The sequence below is a fragment of the Curcuma longa genome, chromosome 1 (assembly GCF_044706935.1).
Source record: "Curcuma longa cultivar G26 ecotype Majalengka, Jawa Barat chromosome 1, ITB_CL_G26_1.1, whole genome shotgun sequence".
In the NCBI taxonomy this organism is placed as follows: Eukaryota; Viridiplantae; Streptophyta; class Magnoliopsida; order Zingiberales; family Zingiberaceae; genus Curcuma; species Curcuma longa.
Genome location: NC_133861.1, coordinates 10,107,111 through 10,129,525, shown reverse-complemented (window position 1 = coordinate 10,129,525; position 22,415 = coordinate 10,107,111). Strand labels below are relative to the sequence as shown.

The 22,415-nt window shown below is 38.4% G+C and overlaps 4 protein-coding genes across 4 annotated transcripts; 2 read left to right on the top strand and 2 right to left on the bottom strand.

The window, feature by feature from the left end:
- Positions 1 to 701: 701 nt before the first annotated feature.
- Positions 702 to 2,579, bottom strand: LOC141827512 (heavy metal-associated isoprenylated plant protein 3-like). Its single transcript, XM_074714779.1, has 5 exons — positions 2,476 to 2,579; positions 2,103 to 2,367; positions 1,804 to 2,018; positions 1,615 to 1,702; positions 702 to 1,346 (listed from the first exon to the last, which is right to left on the bottom strand). The coding sequence occupies exons 1-5, from the start codon at positions 2,482 to 2,484 to the stop codon at positions 871 to 873; spliced, it is 1,053 nt and encodes a 350-aa protein (XP_074570880.1). The 5' UTR covers positions 2,485 to 2,579; the 3' UTR covers positions 702 to 870.
- Positions 2,580 to 10,826: 8,247 nt separating this feature from the next.
- On the bottom strand, positions 10,827 to 11,198 carry LOC141823899 (protein indeterminate-domain 14-like). Its single transcript, XM_074711106.1, has one exon. It carries the CDS (start codon positions 11,196 to 11,198, stop codon positions 10,827 to 10,829), a length of 372 nt encoding a protein of 123 aa, XP_074567207.1.
- Positions 11,199 to 14,325: 3,127 nt separating this feature from the next.
- On the top strand, positions 14,326 to 15,559 carry LOC141847145 (ribonucleoside-diphosphate reductase small chain-like). Its single transcript, XM_074735124.1, has one exon. It carries the CDS (start codon positions 14,355 to 14,357, stop codon positions 15,393 to 15,395), a length of 1,041 nt encoding a protein of 346 aa, XP_074591225.1. The 5' UTR covers positions 14,326 to 14,354; the 3' UTR covers positions 15,396 to 15,559.
- A 5,525-nt stretch (positions 15,560 to 21,084) lies between these two features.
- LOC141823890 (TPD1 protein homolog 1-like) lies at positions 21,085 to 22,139 on the top strand. The gene is made up of 2 exons (XM_074711094.1): positions 21,085 to 21,157; positions 21,817 to 22,139. Exons 1-2 carry the CDS (start codon positions 21,085 to 21,087, stop codon positions 22,137 to 22,139), a joined length of 396 nt encoding a protein of 131 aa, XP_074567195.1.
- Positions 22,140 to 22,415: the final 276 nt, after the last annotated feature.

Sequence of the window (22,415 nt, the reverse complement as noted above, 5' to 3'; positions counted from 1 at the left end):
CCGTGGACGAAAAGTGATCACGCGCGTGGGGAGGGATCCATTCCAAGATTCGCTGTGGAGCCCAGTGACATCGAAGCAGCTAGCGTCGCCGTACTACGTCCCGCCATGGACTGCGGTTCGCGGTTGACGAATGACGATGGAGGCGGCGGCGGCGCTTGCACTTGTCGCCACCAGCAGCACCACCGCGGTTGAAACCTCCTCCGCCACGGGAAATTAATAGAAGCGTCATGTCGGTGGCTCAGGTAGATGTTTAATTGTGGTTCAATTCGGAAGGGCGGGGTTGGTCGAACCACCGGCATTAACATTGTGGGTTAATGTACGCGTTCAATGCCACCACCTGTTTTCTTGGTGAAAAATAATACTGACGCTGGACTTAATCCAATAATAAAATCTATTTCGATCTTAAATTTAACAAAATAAATTATAACGGAAAAAATCTAACGAACACAAAATTAACAAAGGAATTCATCAGACTCGTTCCGATAAGCTTATCGTATACAAAACTTGGATAAGCTACAAAATATTCATATAAATTTAATATAAAGGAATTCTAATAGCCATGTTGTCCTACCATTTCTTTGCAAAGTGGTAACCGGAACGGACCCAAAAATAGTCGGAGACACAGTTACATACACATTAGAAAAGAACAACACCTATTATAATTCTACCCGTACGAAAAGATCCAAGAAAAACACCAAAAATAGAAAATATAATTAATCGACCCCAGAAAACAAAACAGATACAAACTTATTTATAATTCTGTTTTTCCCGAGGTGGATCTAATATCGCACTAATTATGCACCACTAATTACTGATCAGCCTCTTTACTTATACAAAAAGTCTGCATTACCCTTTTTTTCCCTCTTCGGATCACATCACATAGCAGGCGTTGGGATTCTCATCGCTGAAGATCTGAGGAGGATACGCGTTATACGAGGGATAGGGATACGCGTATCCCACGTATCCACCAGCGGCAGGGTATCTCGGGTAGCAGTGGTACAAGTCGTTTCGCATCAGTTGTTCCACCACCTTCGGCGGCGGCGGAGCCTCTGCCGTCTCCGCTCCGCCCCCTTCCTTCTTCTCCTTTTCCCCTGCACCCCCGCCTGATTCCTTTTCTTCTTTCTTCTCGGCATTGTCTCCGCCAGCGGCGTCGTCCTTCTTCTCGTCCTTCACCGCGTCCCCTCCGGCGTCACCCTTCTCGTCCTCTTTCTGCTCCGGCTCTTGCTTCGCCACCACCGCGTGCTTGCCGGTTCTCTTATGTACGTATTCCACCAGCTTCGCTGGCTCGAACACACCCTTCACGGTAACTTGGGAAGCCTTCAGATCCGGTTCTGCCTCCTTTACACCTGCTCGGTAGGGAGTATGAATCTTAATTAGTCGACAGCGACGAAAAGGGAAGGATCTTTGGTCACAATCTCCACGCTAAAAGCATCAGTCAGAAGATTCATGTTGGAAACCAAAAACGAAAGAACAGGAAAATAAAAAGAAAATGCGACTGAAATTAACGCTTTTAATTAATCTTGCTTCTGCATAGAATGAACTCAGTAAATTAATAGCAGTTAAAAGTAATGAATCAAAATCATTGGAGGGGCTGAGGCAGAAAAACAGGGGAACCTGTCATCTTTAGTATTCGCTTCTTGATCTCTTGTGCGCAGGCCTCGCAATGCATGTGGACTGTCAGCACCACCGTGATCACTTTTGGCTGTCGACGAAGAGGACGAAACAGGGAGAAATGATTCGAGATTCGAAGTGTTGATCATGGAAAAAATAGATTGAGAAATATTACAAGAGTAAATGGCTGACCTCTTCCTTTTTCTCCTCCACCTTGGCCTTCTCCTCTTCCTTCTTCTCCTCCTCTTTCTTCTCCGGCTTCGTCGGCGGCAGCGGCGTTAGCAGTTCGACCTTCCTCCCGGTCTTCTTCTGGACCCGCTCCACCACCTTCATCGGGTCCTCAGCCGCCTTTTTCCCCTTCACCACCACCTTGTGCGTCCTGCTGTCCGTCTTTACATCCTCCACCCCTGAAAAAAAAACCCATTTTGTATTCAAATCTCACGCAAAAGGAAAAAAAAAAAAAGTTTAAATTCACCTACAACACTCATTACCTGCAAATCCCTTCAAGCTCCTCTTTACCTTCCTGGCGCACCCCTCACAATGCATGAAGACGCGCATCTCGATCTCCTCCGGAGGCGGCGGAGGCGGCTCGTCCGCCTTCTTTTCCTCCTCACCTCCATCTTTCTTCCCCTCAACCTCTGCGCCGCCGTCCTTCCCCTCCTCCGCCTTCTTCTCCTCCTTTTTCTCTTCCTTAGCCTTGGGCTTCTCGTCCACCGCTGCCGGCTCCTTCTTCCCCTGCTCCGTCTTTTTCACCTCCTACAATGAAACGAACCATCTTTTCCATAAAATCCCCACTTGAAGCTCCAAAATCACAAAGAAACAGTTGAAAACGGAACAAAAACAGAAAAGGGATCAACTTTGCACCTCTCCCATTTCTCTACCCTGCGCAGTTGCTGCCTGGAGCTCAACGCCGGCAATGGAAACCAAGAACCAAAAGATTTTACTTACCTTCCCACGGTATCACTCGCAGCTCCCTCTCTCTCTCTCTCTCTCTCTCTCTCTCTCTCTGTGGGTGGAGTCAGTCAGTGTGTATCCAGCAGATAGCGGGCAGCAAAGCAGCGAACGTGTCAATTAGAAAGAGAGAGGGAGGCACGTGCGAGACGAATGGGTAACGCACACCCACTGGGGCGGCGCAGGTACTGAACCACTGAACCTTGACCCGTGGACCAGCGCTCGTGCCAAGTAAAGGTCCCAATTCGTATGGGAAAAATATAACAATCCTAGAAAAATAATATAACAAAATTTTATTTATTTTTTATAATTTAGCTATCTGTGTCTTGCACTCAATTAATTTCGAAGATAGGCCGACTTCCTTCATGGGATAAATCCAAAAATACTAACGAAGCGTTCCAAATTATTTTTAAAAAAAGTTCTCTATTTAATTTCACAACTCATGTTATTGGTCATTGATGATGCACTACTCCATGCATTTGGATTTTACCATCTTTTGACTAAAAAGTTTTCTGTTGTAACTAATAAAGCGTGTCTCGCCATCTTTGTTTCTTGTTTTTTTATGTAGTTTCAGGAAAATTCTAAAAAATATTATGCAATAAAAAACACACCACCATTGTCGATACATCATTCTATTTTTTGCCCTCGAGAATTTAATTTAGTGGACCAGAAATATCAACTTCAATACCAGCTAGATAGCATATACAGAATTGACGAAAATATAATTCACATTAATGCCATTTAAGTCATGTAATTATATTGGGAATTGTAGATGTTTGTATTCAATAAGCTCTTGCTTAATCATTAATTTATTTATTTTATCAGTAGTTGCAAGTTAGATGAGCTTGTAAATTATTTCCCTGTGGTAATTGTGAAAAGAAAAGGCATGAGTGGAAAGGACTTGATTACGAAAAGCTCAGTGGGAGTCTAGTACAATTTTAATGTCAAAATATAATTCTTTTTGGAAAACGGTAGCTACTCCACGAATTAATCAAAGGAGAGTGGTTGCAGTAACTGTACTGTCCTAGAGAACCTCGTCGTGAACAGTTGTAGGAAAGAATTAAACTATATGCATGGATTCATCTTGGAGTAATTAATTAAGCTGCCAAAGAGGAAGGAAAACAGTGGAGCAGGAGGTCCTCGAATCTCGATCGACCACATGGCTACCATGTTTAATTAGTCTACGTTATGGGATTCTAAACAAAACCCCAAACGCAAGAATCAATTCTTACGGTTGATACAATAATATTTATATGCTGCATAAAGTGCAAATGTTAGTGTATTAATGTAGCTAGGGTATGACTTCTGAAGGGCTTTAATTTTTATCCTCTCTGTGGGGATCCACCGTATGTACTGAAATATAAGAAATAGAATCACATGCTGTTGCACATGTACAGAGAATGTTGTTGATGTGAATAAACTGAGAATCTCAATTTGCCTTTCTACAGAGTTATTTTCATATATAGTTAAAAGTTATATATATGGCAAAGTCAATCTCAAACTCAAGATATTGACAATAACTTCAGAATATATTTTTTAGAGAAGATAGATCTTAACTTAAGTGAGAGTTAATTGTTAGGATGATCAGAATTAGAGTTATAGTCGACTGTAATCGATCGAGTCAATTGTCGACTGATGAGTTAAATAAATTAAAGAGTTAACTCAAAATGATCACTTAATGAATAAAAAATATTTTTAGTCGAGGGTAAGCCAATCGGATAGTCAATTGATTTGTGGACAAAGAATTTCAATCAACTAATGTTAAAACAAGAAAGCTAAAAGAAGTTGTTGATTAAGTTGCATTACAAAGATTGGATCACCTAAGGGATATAATGAAACAGTTGATTAATGATGAAATCCATTCAACTTAAGTAGTTATTGACAGACATAAACTGAAGCAACCCAAAAACAATCAATCAATTATATTGGATTAGTTAATCGATCAACAATAACCAATAGAATAACAAATGGAAATTGAAAGAGTTGAAGGTATATGAACATTTGAGATCGAGTTTATAAAGTAGTGATTAATTAAATCATATTGAGTCTCATCTTGTAATCATTTGACTCTTCCTTTTATTTTTCTTGTACTTACATGTTGTAAGAGTTTTTTTTTTTTTACCTCTATAGGGTATCCATGAAGTAAAAAGATATTGGTCCTTTTGGGAGTAAATTGCCAATAAATCATAGGTTCTAAGAACGAGGGTTTATAACCATCTTATATCCCCATATTAGCGATTGGTTTTTATTTCACTAGGCTATTCCTTGTGGAACTTTGTCAAAATATTAGCAAAAGTAGTATTAGTTTGTAATCGCAAGTACAATTGTTATTCATTCCCTTAACAATATAACTAGTTATTTATACTTTTGATCTCTAAATATATAGTTCAAAAAATTCTTTCAAAACTTTATGCACGTAACCCCAATTTTTTAAAAAAAACTTTACTTCAGATATTTTTCAAAAAACAACATTTAGCTTGATAAAAAATCTCAATTGCAATCGATCATGAAGAGATACGTACGATCTCTCACAATGCAAGCATATTATTAAAATGAACCACACTCATATATATGAGCTACAAGCTCATAAAACACTTTAAATGGTACACCATAAATAAGTTAATTTAATTATAGAATTTGTATTGATGTGTTCAATTGACACTTAAAAGACTTGACCTTTTCTTTGACAACAAAAAATTTGATGTTAATATTAATCTTTGACCTCCATAAACTTCTGATAAAAAAAACTTGATATTCTTAGCATATAATTCAACGACTTTATTATTATAATTTATTCTCAATGGTCTAAACTCGAGTGTAGATGAGACTCTTTAGTGTCAATGCATAAAGGATCTTCTCACCAAGTGTAACTCATATAAATAGTAATGATATGAACCTACACACTTACCTGAGTAGCAATGATATGAATCTACCATCAAGTGCAATTGCATATTAAATTAAATCACTTAAATTGAAAATTTTATTTTTTTTGTCGAGTCATTTTGCATATTTGTAATAATCCTTTTTCATATGTCCAACCTTTTTTTTACAAAAATAATAGGCTTTCATTATCTTCTATTGCACCTTGAAGTATGAAGAGTCCTATTACTTATAGTTTTCCCCCTTTGTATATAGCAATAATATATACAGCTAAATTGATACATATACTTCATCTAACTTTTTTTTCTTCTAACTGTGAGCCCACCACAGTGCAGTGAGTTATACAACAGTATCTTAATTTTAATTCTTGCAATGGATATTCAATTTCTATACAGATATGTTGTACCATCCAAATTGGCAATAACTTTGTGAGTGGTAACTCTTGGTGCCCACCAACTGACCCTACTCACTTTCTTGGACAAAAACAAAACGTAGGTGGAGAAATGGGTTGTGAAGCCTGATCAGCAACAACTGTAGTCTGTAGCAGCAGCACCACCACCACATGGAGATGAGCCATGAGTAGTAGTAGATCTGGACGAGAGAGAGGGGAAAAAAAAAGTCAAGAACTTTGGTTTAAAAAGAAGCTCCAACTCTAAAGCCAACATAAACTTTGCCCTCACACCAGCCTTTTGATTGCTTGTCCTGTTTATTGTTTCCATTGCCTCATCCACTCTCAGAGCTGCCTCCTGTTCCTGTTTTTATCACTTCAGCGGTCGAGCAGTTTTTGTGATCTGTCTGTCCTTATCTACTTGTTTCTTGTATATTTTCAAATAGTAATTCGTATATTAAATTTACTATAGTTTGGATAATAAGGCATTCAATTCCCTGTATCTACTTTCTAAATTGTTTCGACTCGACGAAAAGTTCCAATAAAGCACAGAGCCCCAGGCCATGAATTTAATGGACCCTGCTGCTCTGCTCTGCTCTCCTCATTCCCCAAAAGCATTGACGCAGTGAAAGCAGCGAGTAATGAGCGCCACATGGTCGCCGTGGATCCGCATCCTCTCCAATCATTGCGGTATATACAATTAGGTTCAGGAATTCATTTCAAAATTTGCTTCCTGATGGTAGTTTAATGTCATACGATTTAATTTATTATTTCTCAAATTATGTATCGTAGTTTATGTTTTTTTCCCTTCGAATCTTGCATCAGCCATTCAGAAAATTATTTATTTTTCCTTAAATTTTCATCCACCTCTTTCTTTCAGATTGCCCGTGTGAATTAGTTCAAGATTCTGTGACATGATGTGAGTCTTTTAATCTGTTAACATTCTGCAATGATTCTTTCTCTTTTATCTTCTCTGATGAGTATTGCAATCTGTTGAATCTCTTCTTTTTATATTTCCTAGGGTCTAAAATACCTGGATCGGCAATAGCACAAATGGACACTATTTAAAAAATAAATAAAAGATTAATATTTTAAACGACTCTGCTATGAGCTTTGCTGTATTTACTAATGTCACCATTGGATTACATTGATTTGTTTATCATTTTAAGAATAACAATGTTTTCTATTGAAAACCCTATATTAAGTATGGAAATAGTTAAACTCTCTAGATTAATTTTTTTTGAAAACTGTTTTTAATCAATTTCCAATTTTCAAAATTTGTTATATAATTTGATGTAAGTAAAATTAGTTAATTCTTTTGAGAATGAAAATTTGAATTAAAGGTAACAATATTGAATTTATTTTACATATAAATAATAAGATAAATTTTAAAAGTAATTGGACATAATTTACATATATAAATTAGTGTCCAGATGGTGGTATCTTCTGCAAGACGAAAACTACCATGACCAACAACCACAATTACAGGTGCCTGATTGGGCCAGCCAAGAACCGACGTGACCATGTTGATGGGCCACGCCGTGTATGTATCTCTTAGTTTATGGGCCTTGTCCGACTCGAAACGATTGGGCTCGACAACTCATATAGTATATTTTTATAATTTTTTGAGGAGAAACTCTTTTATCCCTAAAAATTGTTAAAATCTTACTAGTTGTTATACTTTTTCTTTAAAAAAAAATAAATGACAATTTTTAATTTTTGTTAGTTTTCTTTTTGTGTTTTAGTATTTATTTTGTAATACATTTCGACTGCTGAGCTAACTCAGACTAGGGTGTGGTTGGGAGGTGATCGATTTGTGCTCGACACAACCCATTGACACTTTTGTCGGCCAGGAATCTTTCAATCAACAAAGTAAAGGTTCTTTTAATATAATGATTCAGACGTGTTCTTAAATTGTTATGCAAAGGCCTGAAATGGTACATAGATAGTAGTTGGGCCATGGTCTCCCGATGTCCCTTGAAAGTTAGGCTCTGTTATTTAGTTGGTCTCTCATGATGTTTCAATCTAACCTTGGAGGGTTAGTCACTGCAATGGTGTCTATGCCAAAGTAAACTAATGCACGCTCCTGGAAATGACAACATAAGTAGAGTTGATGGTGAAATCATCATTTCTTGATATGGGCCATTGATGGGATTCTTGGAATATTCACGAAGGAGGAAGTCTGAAATGTGTTAAGCCTTGTAGGATGCCCTGAAAACGATCAGTAGATTTGAGAATAGGGGGCCAAAGGTAGGTGAGAAGCAAATTCTTAGGTAGTAGTTTGAGATCACAATTGAGACGTTGTTAACAAGCATTAATCGTCCAACAACGAATAAGTTGGATCCAGCATGATGTGTTTTGGCAAGCATTGTGAGAGACCCATATAGGTCAAAGGAAGGATTCAATGGAGCATAAGAAGAAGTGTGCTAGGGCTGAGCCATAAAAACTGTATATTACTCTACTTTTGAGGAGTTTGGTATGAAGGCTACTTAATAAGGCAAACGGCGATATTATGAAGTGCAGATAAGGATTCTATTACAGTAGAAGGATAACTTCGTCAGCTTATTGCATGATCTGCATGTTGTTTGAGATGATGTGATCAGACATGCTCCAGATCAGATAAATTTGACGGTGCTTGTCCAGGATGATCTTGTTAAGGAGACCCATCATAAGGAAGAATAGATAGGGTGAGACTAGAGAGAGTGTCACCCTGTCTGTCCCCACCTGCATGAAAACGACCGGGTAAGTGAGTTGTTCGGCAAGATTGCAGATTTCCTAGTAAAAAGTCAGGGAATAAATTTATGTAGTTAGCAAGTGAGGTCCCAATGTATTGTGTCAAAGGCTTTAATGAAGTAAATCTTTAGTGCAAAACAAGGGCAGAAGTACGGTGGCACGAGGGAATGTTTTGCATGCTCATCGAACTCCTTAATTACAGCTAGTCTTATTATGCATGATGATAATAAGCTTTTCTTATGCATTAGATGATTAAAGCTAACTAACTTCTTAGGAGTGGTTTCTTGCATTTGTCCATTGACTAGACAGATATTTTATTGGATGTCAAAATTTAAAGGTCAATGACATAATCTTATATAATTGAACAAAGCAATGCCTTTTAAGAAATGCTATATATGGTCACTTTATGTGGAACCTTGATTCTAGTACCATCAAGCTACGATCCTAATGGTACTTATTTTTCTATTTTCTTGTTGGATTTTATTTTATTCCACGTGCATTGGCTATTGAGGAACAATGCTGCTGGATTAGACAAAGTTTAGTTATATTTTCCATTCACCTAATAGAACAAGCCATACTACACTACACGGTCCAATTTCTGATTTATTTGATGCTCTCCAAAGCAAGAATTTCAGTTGAAGCAGAGAACTCAGTTTTGAGTTTGGGTGACAACAAGATACATTCAGGCAATTATATCTTTTCAGAATCAAATGCCAACAGATATATAAAGGTACATGGTTCATGCAAATCAGTAGCTGCATCTGCACTATATAGAAAACTACGTCGGAGCACTCTTGGCTTACAACTCAACTTGTCTACGTCTCTATGGTACAGAAAATTCTCATTTTGCTACGTCGAATTATTTTTGTATATATCAGTAATACTTTTCATGGATTTTTTTTTTCAGATACTGATTTTGCTAGATTCTTATGGACATGCCCTTTGGCTTGGGAATGCTTTAATTTGTTGATGTGGGCTGATTATGGTTACTCCTGATCTGACAGTCTGATCGATCTAATTTTGAATAACGATGATATAATTGTTTTACTGAACCAACTCTTATCCTAATCTTAAGGACACTTTTTACTACAATGTTTATTAGCAATTGTTACTTTTCTTTACATGTTTCTGCAGTATTCTATAATCCTTTCAGTTGATTTTGAAATGATGCTTATATCTTTAAATAATCAACTTCTTTCAGCACATGTTTGGCAGGTATTAGCGAATCAATACTGTCATTAGTGTGAGGTGGGTGGCATCAGACATAATCACGCTGATAACTTCCTTTTTGATTGAATCCTTGAATATTACTACTACTCACTTGATGAAGCTCACAATAGATGATACTAAGCTTGATTCTTGTTTCTAGTTGACAGGGGACTAGGAAACGTAAAAAGAGCTTGATATTTTTTTGTTGATTGTCCATATTTTTTTGTTATCACTTAGTAATCGTCGTATCAAACTGTGTTAATTATCTTACTGTTAATCATTTAGGCAATGTCATAATAAAGCTATCATTCAAATATTGCCATTACTGAACTATGATGAAAGATCAAACAAAGGCAATATATTAGAACAATTGATTGACTTTGCTTTCATTCACAGTTACTTGCATCTGCTTCGTTTGGATCGTGGTTATCTGATGCCAGTTTGGTACTTAGTATCAGCTGATGAATGCAAAAAAATGTCTCCGAGATCTAGATGATTTCGTAAATGCATCAGTTGTATGAAACATATAGAACAAATCACACAACAGTAGTAAATGTTTGGATAGTTTATTTTTCCCGAGCTATCATAGTTCTAGATTGTTATGAAATTTGCATCGGTGTTTGGTACAGAAGGTAATATGAAAGTAATAAGTACTTTTCTTGATAGGGAAGCTTCTTGTTCTCTGATTCTCTTCTTTCTATTTGAGCAGGAATTCCACGTACACTGATGGAAAACACGCAGAGGTTTCTGGTCTCTTAATTTTCGAGTGAAGGCGACGGCTGCATCACAGATTTAAAAAAAAAAACTTCAAGAATATCAGACAAGTCAAATAGCCGGGAACTCCATTTTTTGCACTAATAATGTCAATTTATTTTGCTATTTTGAGCTCAAGTAGCTTAGAATGTTGTTAAATGGCGAACTAGAATTGCAAGGACAATGACGCATAACTTCTCGATACGGATCGACTTGGATAGTTAACTTTAGAGATGTTCACTTCATGATTATGATCGATGGACTAGCAAGAACCTGAACCTGAGATTCTGATTAGGCTCTTCTATGCTTGGAATGGTTGATGACAACTTTGGCAAGTGATCTCCATGCAAGTAGAGCTGACCCTTCTGGTTGCTATCTCCTTCAATCTCTCTGCTTTCTCCGCCTCTTCTCTTGCTCGCTCCCATATTAGCCTGGCTCGTGCGAACTCTTTCTTTGCCAACTCCAGTTCCCTCCTTGTCAGCTCCCTTGTTCTTTCAATATAAGCCTTTTCAACAGCAGCGAGTCGGATCTGCTCAGCAGTATGTTGCCTTAATACTTGCAATTTTTTTGCATAGCTGTTGGTTTCTTCTTTAGCAGATGGCCATGGTGTCCCAACACTCATCGACAGATTGAGGTCAGGCAGAGGATGGGAAGTAGGATCACATCCCGCCATGGACGTCGGCGCTTCAGATGGAAGAGAAGTCGAGGACTGGACTAGCAGTTGCAGTTCTCTTGGACGATTCTTTTCCATGGAAACCAAGAAAGACAATTCAAGAGTGTTCTTGATTATGTTGAGTAACTAGTCTAACACTTTATATACTAACTTCCTTCCGCCCAACTTTTGTCAGCACCCTCCAGGACTGTCAAGAAGTAACTTTGAATTTCATTGTGCTAAGCGAAACAAAAGAGTGCACTTCTGAAAATTCGACTTATTTGAACATGTTAAAGTGAACGCCCAACCTCCTTGATGATAGGACATTTTGACTGTAATGATAAATCCTTCCCAGCAGCAAAACTTTTATTAACCTTGTCATGCATCGCTTGTGTTTCTCCTTGATTTTCTAACTTCCAGTGTCTTTGGAACATTGACTTGGTACGGTGATACTGTTTATTGTCATCAACGATGTCACGGAATCTAATTTATGTTCAAGATTTTTCCAAACGATGTATTTCGAGTGAGATATATATGCACAATTTTAGAAATGATTCGATCTTGTATATCTCAAGATATTGCTTCGAGTTGAATTGGAAGTAGATTAGGCATGTATATTTCCATGGTAAACAATCAGTTGGAAATTTTATCTCAGGTTATTAAATACTTATAGCATCTTTAAACCAGATTAAGACAAATCTAATTACCTCAGCAGCCTGTTCTTTCTGCATTTGCTCTTGCGTTTGGCGCTTATTGGTTGACAGTGGGAGATGCCGCAATAATTGAACTGAGCACGTGCTTAGGTGGGGCAAAGTTTTGTGGAAATTTTTGGTAGGTATAGGTTTGTCTAACGTCTCACTATGATTTTGTTGAATACCGGAGTTTTCCAATTTATTTTTAATTTGGAAAACTCGATCCTTTTCGTTAGTTCACTGTGTTTTCACATTGATCTGTAATTGGTCTTTAGCATCTGCCTGTCTTTATCTTATTCTGTGACGACAGTCCTTTTCAGCTCACGTTATCATAGTTTAAGCTTGCAAAATCAGAGGTGAAGTTTTTATGATAACTTATTTCCTTTTACAGTCTTACATGAATGTTTATATTTCTTTTCTACTGATGTTTGTGCTCTTTCTCGTTGGTATAGATTCGATCAGCGACATGGGCAGCCAACTTGTGACCAGTGACCACGTCTTTCATGTACAGAGAGGCAAGTGGGGAATGTGTTTCCCACCCATTAAGACAAGGAATTTGTACCTTTGTCTCGGGGTTAGAATCCTTTCTCATTGTTGTACCTGCTGCCCTCTCTGAGTGACCCTTCGTTTTGTAGTAAATGGAGCAAGTGAAAGATTTCACCTTGACATTAGCCGTCTATAATTCATGGACTGATATGTATCTACTTTTCTGATAATAGTTTTGAGAGCAAAAGGGTAAAGAAGCAGAGACATGGAGCACGCCGTTAAGGCAACTCAGCTCGCCTGTACTTATCTGATATCCGTGGATGGGTCTCTATTTTAAATGGTGCGAGGGTTTCTCGATGACATTTACCTTCTTGAAGCTACAACCCATTCTGAAAATTAGAGATGTCTTGGAACATAAATAAAGTCATTGCAAATCTCATCTATGGCTCACGGATTGATATGTGTATGCTTTTTTTCGTGCTCAAGGTGTGAGCAAAAGGGTGAGAATTAAAGCAGGGACATGGAGCGTGCAGGGGAGGCAGCTCAACGCACCTGTGCATATCTCAGCCTTTTGGCTGATGCTGTTGGCCACACCACAAGAGCCTGAGTAATGAAGATGCCTGCTTTCTTGTCAATGGTTCACGCATTGATCATGGCTTCTCATAAGCATTTACAAATTACAAACACACTACTACTCTTGGTCCCCTCCCTATCGATTTACACTTCCATTGGCACATCAAGTGTGGTCCTCAGCCTTCGTGCTCTTGTGACGTTTCGATGTCGATGAGCCCCGAGCTTGACGTGCAATGGCAGCCACGGATTTTCAACTTTGCTCATATCTTTTTGGTGGTGCCGATGGTGGTTCCACTTGTCTCACCGTGATAGCAACTGATTTCTTGAGTAGATGTGGAGTACAGTAGGTTGGACGGTGCCATTCCCTATGTTGGATCAAATCTCGTATCTAAGGAGAGATTTATCTGTATCCTTCACGTCAATTATTTATCAGATAATGTCATCACAAAAGAGAATTGATTGGCTACTTCCAAACAGAGTAATTCGTTTCCATACTAATTTGTTTGTTCCTCATAAGTTTGGACGTCTTCATCTCCGGTGGATACCGTGAATACTGTCTCAGGTTTATGAACAGCTTTTACTAAATAAAGCAATCGATTGCCTGTTGGTTTTAAGGCACAAAAAGATTTTTTGAATTTACGAGGGAGAGGAATTGCAGGTTTGGCGGGCCTTTATCATGGGGGAAATCGGGAACAGCAAAGGAATCATTTTAGCGAGTCAAAAAAAAAAATTATCATTATATTTTAAAACAAATAAATAAATTCACCTAAAATTTTAAAAATTATTATTTGTTTTTTATAAATTAATATTACTACTTACTGAATTAAACTTTGGTTAAAAGAGAAGTCATTTTAGTATATTTTTTTTTAATATTCGGAGTGGTTTTTATATATAGAATTACTGATATCACGATCCCACTGAATCCTTTCCTCCATATCGTGGCCCGGCCCATATCTCCAAACGAAACTAATATGGGCCGATTAGATATTTTGTTCACGTCCCTTTGGAAAACCAAACGCAAGGCGGGCACAGCGTACATGTTAAACTTATGTTCACCCATTCGCACTCCCGAAGAGGTACACCTCGCCTTAATTGAAATTGGCGGTAAGCAACTGGCCAATATGAGCGAAGGTAACAGAGCGAGAGAGTGCGAAGAATAATCCTTAAATTTCGGTGGTCCGTTGATGGAATGGCGCCCAAACTCGGGAAACCCTCAATTTAAAAGCCCGCCAATTTCACTGATGGCGCCAAAACTTGTAAAACCATCGCCATTGCCGCTGCCGTTTCGACAAAATCTCCTAAATTTAAAAAACTCGCCAATGGCGCCGAAAATCTCCCCTTAATTTAAACCCCCCTCCACCTCTTGCCTAGACGCCCCATCTCTTTTTCCGCCCAAACCGTCCCGTTTCTTCTCTGCATCCCTACCATGCCGGCGATAACCCTACCTTTGGCTGCCGCCTCTCCTGGCGGAGGAGCAATCGAAGCGGAATACGAGCCGTTGCTGGCGGAGAATCCCGACCGCTTCTGCATGTTCCCCATCACCTATCCCTCCATCTGGGAGTTCTACAAGAAGGCCGTGGCCTCCTTCTGGACGGTAGAGGAGGTGGATCTGTCGCCCGATCTCCCACACTGGCAGCATCGCCTCTCCGCCGACGAGCGTCACTTCATCTCCCACGTCCTCGCTTTCTTCGCCGCCTCGGACGGCATCGTCCTCGAGAACCTCGCCGGCCGGTTCATGCGCGACGTACAGCTCCCCGAGGCCCGCGCTTTCTACGGCTTCCAGATCGCCATCGAGAACATCCACTCTGAGATGTATTCCCTCCTCCTCGACACCTACGTCAAAGACCACGAGGAGAAGTCGCGCCTTTTCCACGCCATCGACACGGTGCCTGCCGTCGCCCGCAAGGCGGAATGGGCTCTTCGCTGGATCGACTTCTCCGGCTCTTTCGCCGAGCGGCTCGTCGCTTTTGCTTGCGTCGAGGGCATCTTTTTCTCCGGCTCCTTCTGCGCCATCTTCTGGCTCAAGAAGCGCGGGCTCATGCCTGGTCTAACTTTCTCAAACGAGCTCATCTCCCGCGACGAAGGTCTCCACTGTGATTTTGCCTGTCTCCTATACGGTCTCCTTCGTAACAAACTCACCGAGGACAGGGTCCGCACCATTATCACTGACGCTGTGGACATCGAGCGTGAGTTCGTCTGCAGCGCTCTGCCTGTTGCTCTTGTCGGTATGAACGGCAACCTCATGAGCCAGTATATTGAATTTGTGGCAGACCACTTGCTTGTGGCGCTGGGCTACAACAAGATGTATGGTGTGGTCAACCCTTTTGATTGGATGGAGCTTATCTCGTTGCAAGGGAAGACCAATTTCTTTGAGAAGAGGGTGGGTGAGTACCAGAAGGCTTCAGTGATGTCAAGTTTGAATGGCAATGGAACCATCCATGAGTTCAAGCTGGATGAGGATTTCTGAAAACTCCTATATCTGTGTGGATAAGTTTAAACTTAATATAATTTAGTATCTGTCGTCGTTGATATAGAGAATGAATCCTCTATCAAAGAAAATATTGGGAACTGTTTGTTATAGGGATTGGAATGTGTTGTTTTTTCTTGATTGAGAAGTGCTTGAGGAAATGCCTAGCGTTGGTTCTGCTGATCAACTAGTAGTAAGTTATATGTTTGAAGAAATGCTTCAAAGATGTTTGTTCTACCTATTTGTGCATCAATATATATATTCACCCTTTGCATCAAACTGCACGAGCAGTTTTGCTTGATACAATTTGTTGTTATATGTTCTATTTTGTGAATTCATGTTCTAAATCTTCATAATGTAGGATGTTTAATTTGTTGAAATATATGATATTTTTGGGGAATTTATTTGGCTATCAAAAGAAATATAGAATATCATATGTAAAAAAATATATATTTCTCTTCTATTTTGCTTTGCCTTTATTTTATCAGACACAAGAACACTAATTCTGATATATAGAAATGATTTATTTCGATGAAAGAATTTAGTTGTAGGAAGCTATAGAATTCATTTTGGTATTCTGTTTACTTATGTTGTGTTTTGTTGGTTCCCTTGGTTGAATCGCCAAGGTGGTTGAGAATCAAGAATGAATAACGAACAATGATAGTCAAATCAAGTGTGACTGTGAAATTGGACACGTAATTGAGCTGAATGCTCCAGTTCTTTTAGTTGCTTAAGTTCCCAAAGCTTTATTATCTGTGAACACTACTCTTCTCATAGGGCATTTAAAATGATATTAAATATTTCTTTTTAATATTTATAGTTCTCATGTCCAGTCATAAATCAAATATATTATTTCTTAAATATCTCAACTTTTATAATAAAATATATTACAAATCAAATATTTAGTATTGGTGACTCGACTGAAGGAAGGGTAAATAAGGGGAAGGGAATTTGTAACCTTGTTTGTAAAGAAGTGAGGGAAGGGGAGAGAAGGGGAAGGAAGGGTAAGCTTTCCCCTTGCATGACCATAAATAGATATAATTCTTTACACTTCGATTTGGGGTGTAAGGAAGGGGAAGGAAATGTGAAAACATATTTATTCCAATTTTACCCTTATATTAAAATATTAATTATTAAAATAACTTATTTATTAGATTTTTGCACCGTTGCTCTTCGTCACATAACGTAGTCGTCACTCGCACTCCTCGATGTTAACCTTCGTCATAAATTTTTACATCAATAAATTTTTATAAAAATATATATAAAAAGTAAATTTTTATAAAAATATATATATAAATATTGATTTATCTTTTATCGTACCAAAATGTATAAATTCTGTATTTCACATATTTTTTTATATATCTACTTATTATTTTTTAAATTTTTTATTTATTTAAGTTGTAAATATTAATTTTTGTTATTCTTATGAGCTATATATATTTTTTTACATATAGATTTATTTTAAAAAATAAAGATATGTTTATAATTTTATATATTTAGTTTATAATTTCAATTGACGAACTCAACGAATAGTTATAAGGCATTAGATAAAATAAAATACCTAACGAACAATTATTTCTAAATTATTATAGATCTATTTTAACAAGTAAAGATATTTTTGTAATTTTATATATTTAATCTTCATTTCCTTCCTCTTCCTCCCAAACAAAATAGCACATGTTACGTTAATGAACCTTCCCTTCCCCCAAACAAGAAAAATATAAATACCTCCCTTCCCCTTCCTTTTCCCCCTTCCCCTTCCTTTCCCTTCCGTTAATGAACCTTCCCTCACCCCATTCAAACAGAGTGTGAGAGTACTCGGGCAATAGTGACTCAGCCTATAGTGCTCGGCCAACAAGGACATAATCTACAATGCTCAGCCAACGCCCCCACGGGCGGGGTCAGCTGGTCAGGGCGCGGATGCTTGCAGTTGAAGGTGTGCGGTTCGAGGGCTCATGGTTGCATTTGCGATAGCATCAATCTGTGCCATGTTTCCAATTCCCTCGGCCACCACGCTCTGGCCAGTCCCGCATTCACCGTGATTTACTCCCCCTCATACTTGTGGGGCCGGGGTGGGGGGGCCGCTAGGTTGGCGGTTCCAACCTTTTGCAGTACAATGCTCAGCCAACAGTGCTTGATCTACACTGCTCAGTCAACAACGACTTAGTCCAATAGTGACTCAGCCTATGATGCTTGGTCATCAAAATCAACCCCATAACTCAAAGATCATAATAAAAGGGACCGCTCCGATCTCACGACACGAAATACTATCAAAATCGGGGAAAAGATAATAGAGAATAACTTCATCTCTTTGCTTTCATTTGGAAAGATGCCAATTCGTTACTTTGTCAGCTTAGCCTGTAACTACTTCTCTGTTAGCAACTCGAGATTTTTTTATTATTATTATTTTTTTTGCCCTCAGCTTCAAGCCTCGAAAAATTCCGTTCCTTGGTGAAATCCACATAAAGAGGAGCCTGGAGCTCAATCAATTTAAACCAAGCCCAGGGTTTGCACAACGGATTGAACTCCCAGAATCAACAGTTTTCACAACAATGATCTTGCAGCAACCACAGACTGCTTTGCCTCCTTAGCTTTTCAGGGCATGTTTAGGACCATGTCCACATCTTTTTAGCTTTATAAGTTCATCTCTATGTCCATCTTTCTCATATATTGGAGTCATTTGAGCCATCACAGCCAGTAAATTGGAATTAAGCTTCACACGGATTAGTTCAAGAAACTGCTCAGCTTTTCTAGTAGTTCCAAAAAGGAGGCATCCAGTTAAAATAATCTCAACGACAATAGCATTTGGATTCATAGATAACAATGGTCTGTTGCTCTTTTTTATCTTTTAAACCGATATCATAATTAGCTAGGAAGCAAGAGATGCACCAGTTGATCTTCGGCACATAACGAAGCCGTTTATAGGAGGGAAAGCTTCCATCTTTATCAATTTTCTTATCGTATTTGTTTCCGCAAAAGCCACCTGACCACACCTTTCATGTTATGAAACACAGTGCGAGAGCCATATGTCCATCTCCTAGCTGAGTGTACCTTGCTATCAGAGCATTCCCTGAGATTAGAATCGGCTGTAGCAATTGGTCAAATGCCTGCTCTGCCTTCCTATGCTTCCACATCAACCATACATGTTAACAAAAGAACCTCCCGCAGGTGAGTATTTTCCTCTTGGGATGACAAACCTAAGACATCGACTGTTCCGGACGGGCAATTATAAATACTTTCCGATTTACTGATCGTTGGAATATGAGATCAGACCATTTATCTCAGAATTAGTTAGTTTTAAGAATTGAATACTCGGTTATAAAAAATAAAGAGCACTTCCAACGAGCTCCCATAAATGTCGTGTGGTGGTAAAATATTTAGGATAACAAATAAGAGAATTAAAGTTTAAATTCCAATGGAGAAAGAATATGGTCAACCTCTATGTGTGTAAAACAGATTTATTCGTTAGACAAACTAGAGGAAAGTCGTCTACTTTTAAGATTAATTGGGCGAAGTCTGGGCACCTTGATTATTAAAAAAAAAAGAAAAGAATACCTCCAAGTAGAAACAGATATAGGACTGTTCTAGACTCTAGTCCGGTCCAAAAAATTTAAATAGTATTTTATAGTCTATAATTTGACATCAAAGAAAATTAATATGTTCTTTCATTCTTTCTTTTTTTTGTTCATTTTATCTTGGTGCTTAGCCCACCCCTTCCATATCCAAATCTTAGTCCACCTCTAATTTTTGAATCCGTCCATGCTTCCAATAGTGTTTGGTTGGAGGTTTCTAAACTATCCCATATATCCCTAGGGTTGCCAAACTAGACTGTTCTCTTTGCATAGTTCTTTTCTTAGGGGTCATAAGTGCAAGGAGTTGTAGGGTTCAAACATGGAGGATTGTACTATCCCTCGAATTGGCTCATTTGTCGCTTCTCCTTTTCCTTGTCAAAGCCGCTAAATTTCTTTAATGTTAATGTACTTCTCCGCTGAGCTCGTTATAACCTATGAGTGTTTTCTTAATACAAGGGATTAAAAGAAATCCTCCCTCCTTTAAGCCTTGAAAGAAGGCACTAGTCAATATTTTCATAGTGTATGTATCCTACCACATTGTTTCAAATTGAATAAATTGAGGGTTGTTTGTGTACTTTAATGCTGACAAAATATTGTAGAAACACCAAATAAAATCATCGAAAGAGCAAATAATGTTTGACTTCAAGGCGTTGAACTATTAATATGTGGATCTGACTAAAGTTGTCAGAAAAAATTACGCACTTGTTAATTATTATATGATGAACAAGTGTCGCATTCTCAAATAGACATGTATGATTCTCAGAATCGGAGGAGTTGTTATATTTCCCCCCTACGGCGGTCAAAAGTGAACCGAGAGCTCCTTCGCCACAATATCAACCAAAAAAAGGGGTGGATTTTCGTTGAGCACTCCTTTCCTGATCTTCTTAGTTTCCCACGAAACCGTTGAGGACCTATTGGGGGCATAGATGGTAGGATACGCTTCTTGCAAGTTTTGCATATTCATTTTTTATTGTGGTTGTTTCAATTTTAATTTTGATATTAGAAAAAATAAAAAAAATTTAAATTTAGATTGTGGATTAGGTGGGTCTCATTGAACTTATTGAATTTTGAAAAAAAAATCATTTCAACTCGTTGGCCAACTTGAGTTTGTCACAGGCTGGCTTGTCTGGACCCGCAACCCGCATGAGCTGATTTAGGTCCTCTTTTAAATGGTTGGATAAAATTTTAATTTAATCTATTTAAATTAATTACTTGACATGGTACATCAATCCATCGAATTCAATTTAAATTGAAGGTTCTAATGGGTGGGCCTAAATTAATGATTTAAGTTCTTTTTAAATGGATTGATGATTTAAGTTCTTTTTTAAATGGATGAATAAAATTTTAATATAATCTATTTAAATTATTTAATAAGAAGGATTAATCTATTGTATTTAATTTAAATTGAAGGTTCCAATGGGAAGGGCCTCGAAATTGATGATTTGTTGCCTAATATTTCTTCTCTCATTTACAAATCCAAGTCCATATGCATTAAGACATTCTTACTTTTACGATGAAGCCACCATCTCTTCCCTATATAAACCTCCACGGACGAGGCTGCGCCTGCATCCTTGTGAAGAAAGAAATTATACCAATAAGCTCTTTTTCATCCATCATATTACATGAATAAAAAAATATATTTAAGAGAAATTGATAATTTGTTGCCTAATATTTCTCTTATTTTTAACTCAACATATTGTTACGATATATAAAGCACCACCTCTTCCCTATATAAACCGTGCCATCTGATTCATCCAATTAATCATTTTCTCTTCCCTCATCTCAAGTTCGCCTTCCTGCATCCTTCCATAGGTTGGATATCTTCTCCAAAATTTTTTCTGTGTTCTGATTTGCTTCATTGTTCTACCTTTTTGTTTCCCGTTCTTGGTCGCGTCGAGCTCGATCGGATTGAAATCCAATTCCTTCTTTTCCTTCTTTTCTGACGAAAATGGTGTGCCTCACATTGATGTGCACCGCCCTTCTTTTACTGCAGCTTGAGTCTCCCTGAAGAGTTCTAAAGCGCAAGGGTTTCCAGTTTCTAGCTAGGGCTTTCATTGAGCCTGCGATCTCTTCTGCAAAACAAGAATCTAGCTTGAAGTATTTCCACGCGTAGGAGGATGAAAGGCGATTCTACACGGCTTTTCACGGCGGCGATTCCGGCGGTTACGCTCCTGTTACTGCTCGCCTTTGGTTTGTGTGCTAAAACAAGTTTCTCCTCCTGCCTTTATTAATATATATATCTTTCTTTCTCAATTATAATAACCAAATAAACTACATATATTTTTATTGATTATAATTTGATCGTTTAAGATTTGTTCTGCTCCTTGTGCAGTGTTTTATCTCCCGCAGGTTCATCAAACCGAGATCAATCTCGTCTCCCAACCCCACCGCAGCCTGCTTCATCAACTTACTGTTTTGTCATAACTAATCATCCCTTCTTCTGACATTCTGCCACTCTTTTTCTCCATTTCTACCCTCGTGTCCTCTTGGATCTCGTTCATTTATGCGATCTTGTTTGTCGTCCATTACATTTGTTCTACATCTAATTTTAAACGCGCGTAGCTTTTGCACATTTTGCTTTTGCACTGTGCATTGTTTTATATATCAATTGCCTAATGGAATCTACAAAATGATTTATCATTTATAAATATTTTTTCATAAGTTGCTCTTGAACATGTATGTAAGTCTGTCCGAGTCCGACGCGGCCGTACTCTCTTTTAGTATATGAATTTAGAAGCGTAATGTTCTCAGCTTCATTTTTTCTTCTTTTAATTTGCAATGTGCTCGACTTCTTTGTGCATCTCGTGATTAATTATCTGCAATATTTTTGGAATGGGATGATGCTACAGGCAAGCTTGCCGCTGACTGCAGCATTGGGGACATCGAAGTGCATCAGGGCCAGTCTGCGCCGCTGCCGAACGGGATTCCGACGTACACAGTGTCTGTGCTAAACCTCTGTTCCGGCGGCTGTTCGTTGAGTAACATCCACTTGAGCTGCGGCGCCTTCAGCTCGGCACGCCTCGTCAACCCAAGCGTCTTCCGCCGCCTCAGCATCAATGACTGCCTCCTCAACGACGGCCGCCCTCTTGCCCCCGGCGCCGTAGTCTCCTTCCAATATGCCAACTCCTTTTCCTACCCCCTTGCCATCTCCAGTGCCACGTGCGTGCGCTAGGAAGCAACTCAACTTCTTAATATTTTTACGTATTTCTGGAATAAATTCAATATTAAAATAAACTTTTTATTTTCAGTTAAGTGTTATTGTGGTCCGCAAAATAAAATTCTATATGTTATTGAAATATCAATATAATGCAACTTTTTCCAATAATTGATTAAAAAATTATTTCCTTTTCTGTATTTTTCTCCGCTGGTTTTACAAAATGCATCCTTAACATTTCTCTATATCAGCGCTTTCATAAGTTTCAAATTTGCAAATCTATACAATGCGCTA